We start from the raw sequence: 13,500 nt of genomic DNA on the forward strand, positions 1-13,500 counted from the left end.
TATATTAAATGACAATAGAATGGAAATGCGATAGTAGCCCAGTAAGCTCAGTAGAGCCCTAAGAGAAGGGCCGGGGCCGCCCACTAACAGAAACCGGAAATCTTCTCTTACGCTTGTTTGTGTCAACCGAAAGGGTCGAATCTCCAAAAACAATGAATGTTCTTTCCAAAGCTACAAACAAGAACCCAGCTGAGCCACCTATAAGTCCTTCATCAATTTTCCCTTTTTATTATTTTTTTAGAAAAAAACGAAATTAATTGGTGTTTTTGCTCACATGATCAACATTATATATCACGAAATCAAAAAGATAATAATAATAATAATAATAATTAAAAATGGAAAACTAAATTAGAGTCAAGAAGGACTACTGTTGGTTTTTTCTTGTTCATGACTTCTGCTTTTCCTATTTTCTCTTTTATTAATAATTAATAATAATAATAATAATCATAATAATTAGAATTTTTATTTATTCTTTTTCTCATTGAAATCTCTTATTTCCGAATCAGATAAACGAAAATGTTAATTGAATCCAACTTTCTCTTTCTTGACTATTACGATATTTAATTCTTAATACAATAGAGAGAGAGAGAGAGAGAAAGCCAAACAAATAGCAATTTTCACGATTTATTTTATTTTTTACCTTTCTCTCTATGTCTTTCTCTTTTTGATTGTGTTTTGGTAACCCTAATTCTTTCGATTTGTTGATTCTGTGATCGCGATCGCTTCAATGGAGTCGAATTCTGAAGGTGAGAATCAGAATAGAGGCAGCAGCGCCAACAACAATATTGGGAATTCTAATGAAGGACACAGCAGGCCCAAACGCCAGATGAAGACTCCCTTCCAACTCGAAGCTCTTGAAAAGGCTTATGCTTGTTCGTGAACTTCTTAATCTCTACTTTTTTTTTTTTTTTTTTTGTGTTTATGCATATTCAGATTTTGTTTCTGTTTCAATTTTGTGATTTCCTATGTTTTTCATCTCATTGCTTTGTGTGTGTTTTTATATATGTATTTTTTATTGTATGCAAATATTTATTTTAGCTCTCTTTTTTGGTGTGTGTGTTTGTTCATTCTGCTCAATTTTCGTGAAGTGAATAAATTTTGATGCTTATATAGTTAAAATGTACATGTTTACAAGTTGAATATTTTTGGTTTGGTTTGCTGATTTTGGTGCTTTCTTCATGATTTAACAGTGGAGGCATATCCATCAGAGGCCATGCGGGCAGACTTATCACAGAAGTTAGGTCTCTCTGATAGGCAACTGCAGATGTGGTTTTGTCACAGGAGATTGAAGGACAAAAAGGAGATTCCTGCCAAGAAACCCCGTAAGGCAGTGCCATTGGAATCTCCTGTGGAGGAGATGAGGGCAATGGCGCCTGAGCCTGAGCCTGAGCCTGAGCCTGAGCCTGGAAGTGACTATGGGTCTGGCTCAGGTTCAGGCTCTAGCCCATTTATGGAGCCAAGGAAGGTGTCTTTGGATGATATGCCAATGATAAGGAGGTACTATGAATCCTCGCCTCAGTCAGTTATGGAGCTTAGAGCTATTGCATGTGTGGAGGCACAATTGGGCGAGCCATTGAGGGAGGATGGGCCAATTCTTGGGATGGAGTTTGATCCATTGCCACCTGATGCATTTGGGGCGCCTATAGGTATGAGCAGCTTGAAAATTTTTTTTGTTTAAAATTGTTCTGCATCCTAATTTTTTATGTTGGTGTTGCATTCACTAACATTTTTTCGGTTATTCCATGTGCAATAGCAATGGCGGAGCAGCAGAAGCGGCCAATGCATTCTTATGCTGGCGAAGTATACGAGCGACATGATGCAAAATCCAGCAAAGTTGGTTTCTCAAATTCTTCATTTGAGTCTTCATGTTAAATTCAGCATATTTGGCATGCGCATTGATGGATCAGATTTGTGATATTTCCTTGCATTTATGAAATTGCAATATGGTTTATATGCTTGATGAGTCCTTAGCATCTATTTACCATAGTTTGTGGTTTTCTTGTTCCCAGTTTCAAGTCCTTGGTGATTCAAAATTTTCTGCTGATATTTTTTTGTTCTGGACATGCACTTGGCCCTTCTTTATCTTGCTGCTAATAGATAAACCCTCATGAGAATAACAACTTGCAATTAACATTTAAGAAAAGTTTACTGTGCTAAATAGCCTAAAGGTAGGTGGTAACCTGGAGTTGAAAAATGAAATACCTGCTGGAATTGCCATCAATCAAGTAGTCTTGTCCACACCCCCCAAGTTCTTAAGGCTAGTTTTCTCTCCATTGCTATTCTTGGCATTTTTTTATGTTTCTAGACTGGATTTTCTAGACTGAACTCTATAATGTAACTATTGCATAGATATTGACCATGTAACTTTGCTATTGAGGTCAGAATCTGGTGTGGAGCAGTTCTGCTTACTAGAACTTTTATGGTGATAGTGCTTAAAGAAGGATTGCTTATGGACTCGTAGCATGGTTAGGGTTCAAATGGTTGAGCTTTAAAGGCTAAGCAAGTTGCAGAAACAGGTATAAGCTGCTGGAATATACAGATCATAGCAATAACAAAGGATAAGAAAAGGTTGTTGATAGAGATAGAGGTAGAGAGAGAGGGTTTATTTGATAACATTCTTGTATTGCACTGAAGGTTTCGATTAATGGTAATTGGTCAAAGTGGCAGTTGTGGTATTGGACCATACTGGATTAGCAAAATTACTTGAATCAATGTAAAACAACAATTTAACTAAATATGCATCATAATCTTGTAGATTCAACCAAATTGCTCCAATAGCATTAATCATGTGCAACTAACAATTTTAAAATTGTGCAGAACAAATAACTGATAACATAAACTAAAAAGATTAAAAGAATATCCTACTTGCAAAAAGCTTTTGGAGCAAGCTTGGAATTGAGTAAATCCTTGAGAAATCAAGTGATTTAAGTACTTCTATGTCAAAATAAGTTCTAACAGGATGAATTCAAAGAATGGAAGATTGTTTTTGGGATCTAGGTAGGTGAGAAATGGAGTTGGATGGCAGAAAATCCATGTTTACAGCTCTTATAGGGATAATGGGTATTACAGCACCAATAACTTGTAAGTCCATATTCAGACTGATTAAGGGTGATTAACCATTATCAGAGTTGTGAACAGGGAATATTGAATCAGTAGGCCGAATCCCTGTCACTCAATAGGTGATATGTTAATTTTTGGTAATTTATGAAATCTAGACAACCTTGACGCTTCCCCTCATAGCCAACTTCAATCTTCGTTGGTCACTGAAGTCTAATTCTTTGAGCTTGCTGTTGCATAAGACGGCACTTTTTGTAGGAGTTGACGGAGTAAAGGTAGCATGCTCTTTGTGTTTCCTAATCATTATTGAGCATATCCTGCTGTCAATTGTCATGGTTTAGATATGTTCTGGGTGTTATTTCTATACAATTTCCGTTTTGAGTAATTGGGTGCAATTGGATTTTGGGCAGGAAGCATGTTTTATCTTCTTCTTTCCAAAATGAATCATGAATCCAAGAGGCCTTCTGGTCAAATGAAATGAATTAAGAAGAAGTTTGTCTACATTTTTGCTGTTCCACTCTCTGGTTGAGTTCCTCTTTTCCTGACTGTTTGTATTAATATGCTAAGGTTCTCCAAAGAACAGGGGATTCTTGCTTATGATGTGTTTTGATAAATTGTTTCGGTGCTCTTAGTTTGATATATTGTATGCATTTCCAAGTCAAAATCAAATATCTGGTTATATAGTGTAGTATAGCGTGGTTTTATATTGGTTAAAATTCTCACAGCAGCAAAAATTCCATCCCAGGTATCTGCAAGGGCTTTTCATGAGTATCAGTTTCTCCAAGACCAGTCCAGTATTAGATCTGATGCATATGGACAAGTTGATCAATCTCCTTATCGCGATCCTTCAGTTGATATTCCGAGGGGTAAAGCATCAATTATTCATGAAGATGAACCATTGGCCAAGGTTCAAGGTGTTCGCCATTTGTCTCAACCAGACAAGAAGGGACATGCCCTTTCATCACTTCACAGGGATGATGACTATCTCCTTCATCATGAATCAGTTACAAACAATAGAATAGGTGCTCATTCTACTGTTCACCAAATTATGGGATCACAAAATCCAGATATTTTTCCTGATGCACAAATCTTCCATACTGATACAGATCTGCGGATTGGGAAGAAATGCAAGGTGTCTTGAACTATTCACAAGTGTTATATAGCTATTTCTCTGTCTTCTTCCTGGACTGAGAATTACGTGTGTTGTTGATTATTGTAGAATGATGAAGCTAGAATTACAAGGGAAGTTGAAGCTCGTGAAAATCAGATCCGCAAAGAGCTTGAGAAACAGGATCAACTGAGGCGGAAGGTATTGTCTTATCAATCATGAGATGTTGATAAATATAATTGATTCTTATCTGATGCTAATATTTGAACCTTGTAATCTTAGAGTGAAGAGCGAATGAGGAAAGAAATGGAAAAGCAGGAGCGTGAAAGACGGAAGGAAGAAGACAGATTAATTCGTGAAAGGCAGCGAGAGGAGGAGAGATCACTGCGTGAGCAAAAACGTGAACTTGAGCGCAGGGAAAAGTTTTTACAGAAAGAGTACTTAAGAGTGAGTATGGAATTTAGTTTTATGCCAATGTTTCGATTTTGAGATCAAGATTGTCTCAACTGTTTATTCTTTCTTTTTGTTTATTTTAAATTAAAGGCTGAGAAAAAGAGGCAAAAGGAGGAACTTCGGAGAGAGAAAGAGGCAGTGAAGCGCCAAGCTGCAATTGAGAAGGCAACTGCACGCAGAATTGCTAAGGAATCTTTGGATCTTATAGAGGATGAGCAGTTGGAACTCATGGAATTGGCTGCTGCAAGCAAGGGGCTAACCTCAGTAGTTCACCTCAACTATGATACTTTGCAAAACCTTGATTCATTCAGAGGTAATGATGGCTTGTTGAAGACTTGAAGATGAATTTTTTATTTTGTATTTTCATATAGTGTCAAAAATATGCACTAATTTTCCTTTTGATCTAATCAACAATAGTGATGTTGTTCTCCTCTTTTGCGGGTTATGGATGTTGGGTTCAAAAATAGGATTTGTAAGAGAAGAGCACTGAGTGTGTTAGTTGATTACTACTCTGATACTTAAGTTAGCAATGAGAATTGGACTGTAGAACGAATAGGTAAAACTAATCAGAGTGCATACTTAATGACCCTTATATAGACTTTTGATGTAGATTCCTGCTGGTATTAGGAGTCCTATGATCGAGCAGGATTAGGAGTCTACTTTGGTGATTGAGTCCTGATATAGATGGGACTGTGATCATAGTGGATATCTCGGGATTTTTATCCTTATAGTGATCCAAGCATCGTGATTTTGGGCGAGTAACTTCCTGTCCAAGTGTCTGGTTATCATGTGATTATTTGGTTCGGTTTGCTCATTGCCTACTACTCTGTTATTCGTTATTTGTTCCCTATTATTTTAGTGGTTATGATATCATTAGTCCCCTTTCGAGTATTCGAGTCTTTATGCTTGGTGATCTTTTTAATAGGGACACTAATTTTGTGATGAGCGTCCACCATACCTGTTGCTTAGGTGTCATTTGACGATTGGTGGGATTTGAAAAGATTTGAAATGTCTTGTCGCTTGTAGAGTTGTGTGCTAATCATGTCAGCACGATGCTCCAGGCTTCTTGTTTGGCGTTTCGAGGGCTTCCTTATTTATTACCTCTGCTATAAGCAGGAGCTTATGCTCTTCTTCAGGCTAAGTATTTCAACATGCCAACTTCAATAAATATTCCCTATGCACCGCTTACTTTCTAATCACTTAATAGCCATGCCAAATAGGCTCATATATTTGGCATCACTAATACAAAGTTGATTTTTGCTTCTCATAGAGATGCAATTATTATGGAGCTCCAATTCACTTCCATTTCAAAATTTTGCATCTTTACTGCATCCCAATTTTTATGCATTATACATCTTTTTTAATGCTATTACTGGTTATACATACTGATGAGATCTTTTTATTGTTTTTTGGCATGTCATCATTTTTGTTAACTAATCACTACTCAATTCTTTTCCTGATCTGTTGAAACCAAACTTTCTTTTTTCTTTTTGCCAGACTCTTTGAGCATATTCCCACCAGAGTCCATACAATTGAAAAAACCATTTGCTATTCAACCTTGGATGGATTCAGAGGAAAATATTGGGAATCTTCTGATGGTATGTTTCTAAGATCATCTTTATTTCGCTCATCTACTTGTCTGCTTTGTTATTTTATCTCATTTTATTTTTTGACGATAGTGTATTTCATGCTAGATGTATTTTGATAATCTATCCCTTGTGCATATTCTGCATATTTTTAACCTTTGGTGATTTCTGAAATTGGGAGGAACAATAGCTGTTTTCAGTTCTTGCATGTTTCTCTCTCTTTGTGCATGTGAGTGTTTATGTGAGTTGGCAAGTGACCTATCATGCTAGGTTGTGTAATTCAGATTTTAGCCTTGATTATGTTATTTCTTATTTCTTTGCGTTCATCAAGGAGTGTAATTCTGCAAATGTTCCTCTAATGGGCTTATTTGTGACCTTCCTTTTTTGTCATAAATTTAAGGTATTCATGTTATTCACTCTCCTAAAATTGTTGTCTGTACTTGTTATAATGTTTGAGAGACATTTTAGTTAATGTCAATTTAGTGCCTCATTCTGAGATATAATGATTTTTTTTTCCAGGTATGGAAATTTTTTATTACTTTTGCTGATGTCCTTGGGTTATGGCCTTTTACCCTTGATGAGTTTGTTCAAGCTTTTCACGACTATGTGAGTTACTGATTTTTTTTTTTTAATTTCTTGTTTCATTTTTGGCCTCTGCTTTTTCCTCCCTATTTATATACACATTATTTTGATTTTAGGATTCAAGGTTGCTGGGTGAGGTACATTTGGCTCTTCTGAAATTGATAATCAAAGATATTGAAGATGTTGCCAGGACACCCTCTACTGGATTGGGCGCAAATCAATATTGTGCTGCTAATCCTGAAGGTGGACATCTGCAGATTGTTGAAGGGGTAACTTCTGCTCTACCAATATGTCAATGGTGTGATTTGTTGGCATGATGTGGTTTTTATTCTCTTTTTTAATGTGTGTTAGGCATATATATGGGGCTTTGACATACGCAACTGGCAGCGACACTTAAATCCACTAACGTGGCCTGAAATATTCCGACAATTAGCATTGTCTGCAGGATTTGGCCCACGGTTGAAGAAAAGGAGTTCAACAAGGACATACTTGGGTGACAATGATGAGGTTTGCCGTTCAAGTTGTTTCTGCATTTGCTTATCTCTCTCTCTCTCTCTCTCTCTCACACACACACACACACACACACACACACACACACACTTTGTGTGCCTAGCTCCTTCACTGACACCATATATACCACATAAAACTGGTCTAGGGTGAAATGGGAACTGATTTCATGTTCTGAGCTGAATGTTAAGGTAATAAAGATTAAGACGTACATTGAGATTATTAGAAACTAGGCAGATTGAGAGGAACAAGCAAAAATAATTCTATAAGTGAGAACCATTAGATATAATTGAAGCTTGGCTTAACAAGATCTATCTTTTGATATTGCCAATGACTGTAGTTATATCAACTTCTTTTCTGGTATCTAATTAGGTATGAATAAGAAAATGGTTACACTTTAGTGTAGTTATATGACCACATACAGTTGCATGAATAGATGTTGTAGTTTGCAGCAATGTTTTAATCTAACAGTTGACAATCTAGTTAAAATTTGATGCTATAGGGTAAAATCATTACTTTTGAGGCATAATAATGTCTAGGCACTTGCATTTATCTCGATTTGATAAATAATGTGTTCATATTGGACAAATTTGCAAATAATTACTCCACTTGAAGACATTCTTTTAGTAATTATGTTTGCTTTGCTGAGCAATTCAGTGCAGAATTTTTTTAGGACCCACAGTTACTTTATGTTCTATCTTTTGATTTAATTGCACATGTCTGTAATTTCAGGTTAAAGGTTGTGAAGATACCATTTCTACACTACGCAATGGGTCAGCAGCTGAAAATGCATTTTCACTAATGCGGGAGAGGGGCTTATTACTTCCTCGAAGATCTAGGCATCGGTTGACACCTGGAACAGTCAAGTTTGCAGCTTTCCATGTTCTTTCACTTGAGGGAAGCAAGGGTTTAACTGTGTTAGAACTTGCAGATAAGATTCAGGTGAGTTCTTTTATTTGTGTTAAGTTTACCTTTAACCCCACTATGACTTATCATTTTTTTAATTGCATATAGAAATCTGGGCTTCGGGACCTGACAACAAGCAAGACACCAGAGGCATCTATATCTGTTGCCTTGACAAGGGATCAAAAGCTTTTTGAAAGAATTGCTCCTTCGACATATTGTTTACGGGCTGCTTACAGAAAAGATCCTGCAGATGCTGAGGCAATACTTTCAGCTGCGAGAAAGAAAATTCGGATATTTGAAAATGGGTTTTCAGGTGGAGAAGATGTTGATGATGTTGAAAGAGATGAAGATTCTGAAGGTGATATTGATGAGGACCCCGAAGTTGATGATTTAACTACTCCATTGAGTGCTAACAGAAGTGCAGATCATTCTATTGAAGCAAACACTTGTTCAGGAAGTGGAAAAGATAATTTATGCAATGGTATTCCATTAATTGCACAAAATGAGCTTGTTAAAGAACCTTCATCTATCCATCTGAATGGTCCAAAGGATGCCAAGACTCCAAGTAGCACCGAACAATGTGTTCCTCATGAAGACGTTGGGGTAAGAAATGTAGATCAGGAAAATATTGAGATTGATGAGAGCAAGTCAGGTGAATCATGGATTCAAGGACTTGCAGAAGGGGAATATGCTCATCTAAGTGTTGAGGAGCGTCTTAATTCCCTTGTTGCATTGGTTGGTATTGCAAATGAAGGAAATACCATTCGTGCTGTACTTGAGGTAAATGTTCTTTACAACTAGTCATATGTCAATTATCAAGTCACTGTTAGTTGGTGATATCTGCTTTTGCAGGATCGTTTGGAGGCTGCAAATGCTCTTAAAAAGCAAATGTGGGCTGAGGCACAATTAGACAGAAGTCGCTTGAAAGAAGATATTGTGAGTAAATTAGATTTCCCATCTTTTATTGGGGGCAAAGCTGAAATACAAGTAACTAGTTCTGTAGTGGAGGGCGGCCAAAGCCCATTGCCCCTTGATGATAGTAAAAATAAGGAGGCATCTCCAAGCACTGCAGTAGACCAAAAGCCGTTGCCTGCTTCAAGAAATGTACAGAATCACCACAACAGTGTTCCTACTGAAAAAACCTTGATGGTTCAAGATCTCTCCGTGAATCCGGATAACTTCTCAAGTCAGCAACATGGATATGCTTCAAAAAGGTCACGCTCACAACTGAAAGCTTATATTGGCCACATAGCGGAAGAGACATATGTCTACAGGTCCTTGCCTCTTGGACAAGACCGCAGACATAATCGATACTGGCAGTTTGTAGCATCTGCATCTAAAAATGATCCTTGTTCTGGTAGAATCTTTGTTGAATTACATGATGGCAATTGGAGGCTTATTGACTCTGAAGAGGTAATCTAATTCTTATGCTACATTTGTTTTTCCATTCCTCTGTGATATTAAATTTAACATTTATATCTTGATTGTAAGGCTGCTATAATGACTAATATGAATCTATGACAATAAGTGGTACTTATTTTCATAGACTGTTTTTAGTGTTTAAATTCATTCATGCCATGTATTTTAGTTGGGTGATGATAACTAATGACTTGTACAAATGACGTTATTAAAAGGTATTCCTCTAGTTATTTATTTGAAGTAGAGATATGTAATCATAAGTATTTTATTATTTGAGCCATGAAGGGGTTTATCAAATGTTGGTTGTTTTGTTGACTAATGCGATTTCCTTCTTTACCTATTCCACTTTCTGTTGGCTCTTTGTGGGAGGTTGTCCTGGTTTTGGGCAGAAATCTTTCTTCAAAATTCACCTCTCCATTTCGATGGTTCCTCTTTCTTAGTTCATAAAAGTAGGAAAATTGTCTTTTGATAATTGTTTGCACGTCAGTATGAATTTAGTTCATATACTTATTTGTTGTTCTGTGGCTTATACCTTACAGCATTCATTGACATTATATTCAATTCCATTTATGTGTAGGCCTTTGATGCCCTTTTGTCATCATTGGATACTCGCGGCATTAGGGAATCCCATTTGCGTATAATGTTGCAAAAGATTGAGAAATCCTTCAAACAAAATGTCCGAAGAAACTTCCAGTCTGAAAACATTGTGTGTCAAAATGGAATTGCTGCTGAAAATGAAGTCGGTGAAGCTGATTCTAGCCCTAATTGCTCGGCTGGCATTGGCAGTCCTAGCAGTATGGTTTGTGGTTCGAGCTCAGATGCCTTGGATACGTCTTCTTTGTTTAGAATTGAGCTTGGGAGAAATGAAATGGAACAGAAAGGTGCCATGAAAAGGTACCAAGATTTTCAGAAGTGGACATGGAAGGAATGCTTCAATTCCTTAACATTGTGTGCCATGAAATATGGGAAGAAAAGGTGTTCACAGCTGTTGACCACTTGTGACGTGTGTTTTGATTCTTATCTAGCTGAGGACAGTGACTCTGTTTCTTGCCACCAGACGCTCAATGCTGCTGATAAAAGTTTTAATTTTTTAGAACATGGGATTCAGTGTAAAGTTAGAAGGAAATTAGACCCTGGGGTTTGTGATACTTCTCTACCTCTGGGAATCAGATTGCTTAATGCTCTGTTAGCTTTCATTGAGGTGAAATGACATTTTGATATTGCAGTTTGTTAATCGTTTTCTTGCAATCTGATATCTCAAGTACTGACGATTATGTCATGTTGACTCATTTATCATTTGTACATTTGAATGAATAGGCATCTGTTCCACCAGAAGCTCGAGAGTCATTTTGGATTGAAAACCACAGAAAGACCTGGGCCACAAAGTTGAACATGTCATCATCAACTGAGGAACTCCTGCAGGTTATGGAAATACTTCATTCTACCCAAATTGAACTTTGTTGATCAACAAAATTGTTGTTATTGTTTAACATAAATTTATAGTCCTTGATAAATGTTTGAGCTGCATTGCACCTAAGATACATTAGTCTTCTCCTGCTATCCACTGCAGTTAAATGTAGTGCAATCACATTCCAGGATTATGAAGTCTTTACCTGGTACAACTGCGTATAGAAGGATTGAATGTATTTTATAGTTGTTTACTTAAATGGAGAATTGTGTGTTTCTATAGATGTGCAATGTAACTAACTGTGGTTAGCCAGTGTTGTAAGTTGTCATATTATGCCCTACATTGCATCTTAATTTTTCTGATATTACGGGATGATTTTACTTAATTAACAATTTATTTGCAGATATTGACTGTGCTTGAGAGTGCCATAAAACGAGATTATTTATCTGCCAACTTTGAGATGACAAAAGAATTATTGGGTTCTGCCACTTCAGCACAGAGTGCATTATATGGTTCTACTGACCTAGGATCAGTTCCTGTGCTTCCCTGGATACCAAAAACCACTGCCGCTGTGGCTCTGAGGCTTTTTGAGCTTGATGGTTCGGTTGCATACATTCAGCATGAAAAGGCTGAACTTAGTGAAGACAAGCCAGTTAAAGTATATATGGTCAGTTTTTTCTCCTCACCCTCAATTTCTTCCTTTTGCTTCTTCATTTACTTCTTTTTTCTTTCTTTTCATCATCTTTTTCATGGCCTGCCTATATTGAGGAAAATTTGGTGTACTTAAGCATGGGGGGTGGGTGCTTCTATGAGGTAGGCTGGCAGAACAGATATTAAGTTGTATGTGGCCATGTGTTGGTGTTGGCTTATCTCCTTAAAAATGCACAATCCTGGAGATTTTTTTAATTGATTAGGTAATTCCTTCCACTTGTATGCAGAAGCTTCCTTCGAGATACTCTCCCCTCAAGAATAAAGAGATTGAACTAAAAGGACTGAGGCAACATGAACATGTCAAAGAAGAGCACTTAACTGACTTGCGAAGCAAACGTAGCAGCTACAAACGTGGGCGAGGAGGCCGTGATCAAGGATATGCTACAAAGTGGCAAAGAAGAGTGCCTGGTCTTAAATCTTATTCAAATAGGCGTAATGTTAGGGAAACTGGTAAATTTAATCTAGGATCTAAACAGGGGCGAAGGACAAATGCTAAATCTTCTGGTCGTGGTCTTCGAACAGTTAGGAGGAGGAGGGTAGAAATGATGGTAGCTGAGGAGCCATTGATTGGTCGTATGACAAGCACTGTTGGCCCAAGGAGCTATGGTGGATCATTAAGGAACTTGGGTGAGGAAAATTGGGGCGCTGAAAAAGTCAGGACGGATGCGGATGTGGGTATGGATGTGGATGTGGATGTGGATGTGGATGTAGATGATGCTGATAATAACAGTGTGGAAGCAGGAGAATCTGATGATAATGTTGAAGCAGAGGGATATGAGCAAAGAAATTGGGAGCAAAGTTTTAATGGAGCCTCCAATAGGTGGAATAGAACTGTAATGGAAGTGAGTGATGATGATGGAGATGCTTCCGGAGATGATAATGGCATTGAAGAAATGGGAGCTGAAGAGTCAGAGGGAGACATAGAGATAAGTGAGGGTTCAGATGGAGTAGGAAATAAGATAGAGAATGAGGAAGGCACAGACTCAGCAGTTTCAGATTTCTCTAGTGACTGATCATTATCCCATTGATAAAGTCTCAGCAGCCGCTTTGCTCGTGAGCTGCATTATTTTTGGTCTTTGCAGCGTGACCAGCGGTGGAATTTATGCATAAGACAACGGAGAAACAAGGTTGCCCCTTCCAATTTATTGCAATATCAGGCAGAATGTAGAAGTAAAATAGTATATCCTTGTTGTAATTCATTATTGTTAACGAGCATTGGATTGTAAGCTAAGCATGTGCCCTGAAAAATGAGTTTTTTTCCCCTTCCCTGTTGGTCTCTCATCTTTCCTTCTTTTTTTTTTTTTTTTTCCCTTCAGGTCTGAGAATTTTTTTTTTTTCGTCTTAATAAGAAAATAAAGCATATAAGGAAGAACAGAAATTACAATATATATATATATATATATATATATATATATATATATATATTCCCAATGGATAGTCTAGTTAGTAAAAACGAGATCTAATCTTGATAGTACAATTATAAGCTCAACTTAAGAGGGCATCTCTCCCAAGTTGGTTAAATACCTAAACTAAGCGGAAGTGAAAACAGGTAACAAATTGTTCTTGTAAAAAGGGAAGCCGCGCGTCCACATCCATGGTCGAAGTTGTATACCTTTTTCTTGATTGTTTTTACTTCGACTGACACTGCTCACCTGATGAGAAGTTGTGTATGAGTGTGTACGTTAAAGTTATATTTGTTTGGTAAAGTATAATCAAAATTATAATGTAATTATTATTATATTATATATTTAATTATATTATTT

At 37.1% G+C, this 13,500-nt stretch overlaps 1 protein-coding gene across 3 annotated transcripts; it reads left to right on the forward strand.

Moving 5' to 3' along the window:
- Positions 1-55: 55 nt before the first annotated feature.
- LOC110646683 (homeobox-DDT domain protein RLT1) lies at positions 56-13,003 on the forward strand. Of its 3 annotated transcripts, XM_058141071.1 has the most exons (19): positions 56-872; positions 1,191-1,646; positions 1,754-1,833; positions 3,803-4,079; positions 4,164-4,189; positions 4,277-4,366; positions 4,448-4,612; positions 4,709-4,931; positions 6,116-6,216; positions 6,724-6,810; positions 6,903-7,055; positions 7,138-7,293; positions 8,026-8,235; positions 8,308-8,979; positions 9,052-9,612; positions 10,196-10,819; positions 10,936-11,040; positions 11,430-11,693; positions 11,965-13,003. In XM_058141071.1, exons 1-19 carry the CDS (start codon positions 728-730, stop codon positions 12,748-12,750), a joined length of 5,181 nt encoding a protein of 1,726 aa, XP_057997054.1. In that variant the 5' UTR covers positions 56-727; the 3' UTR covers positions 12,751-13,003. The 3 variants fall into 3 exon arrangements, with proteins under 3 accessions (XP_057997054.1, XP_057997052.1, XP_057997053.1); XM_058141069.1 differs by having other exon boundaries at positions 3,803-4,189; XM_058141070.1 differs by having other exon boundaries at positions 3,803-4,189; positions 11,968-13,003.
- The last annotated feature ends 497 nt before the right edge of the window (positions 13,004-13,500 follow it).

The sequence above is a fragment of the Hevea brasiliensis genome, chromosome 18 (assembly GCF_030052815.1).
Source record: "Hevea brasiliensis isolate MT/VB/25A 57/8 chromosome 18, ASM3005281v1, whole genome shotgun sequence".
Taxonomy (NCBI): domain Eukaryota; kingdom Viridiplantae; phylum Streptophyta; class Magnoliopsida; order Malpighiales; family Euphorbiaceae; genus Hevea; species Hevea brasiliensis.

What these genes read in the sequence shown, in the direction of transcription:
- LOC110646683 (XM_058141069.1), top strand. Translation starts at nt 728, where the DNA reads ATGGAGTCGAATTCTGAAGGTGAGAATCAGAATAGAGGCAGCAGCGCC. An exon ending in ATCTGCAGATTGTTGAAGGG is followed by an intron (nt 7,056 to 7,137) that starts GTAACTTCTGCT and finishes AATGTGTGTTAG; the next exon opens with GCATATATATGGGGCTTTGA. An exon ending in AACTTGCAGATAAGATTCAG is followed by an intron (nt 8,236 to 8,307) that starts GTGAGTTCTTTT and finishes AATTGCATATAG; the next exon opens with AAATCTGGGCTTCGGGACCT.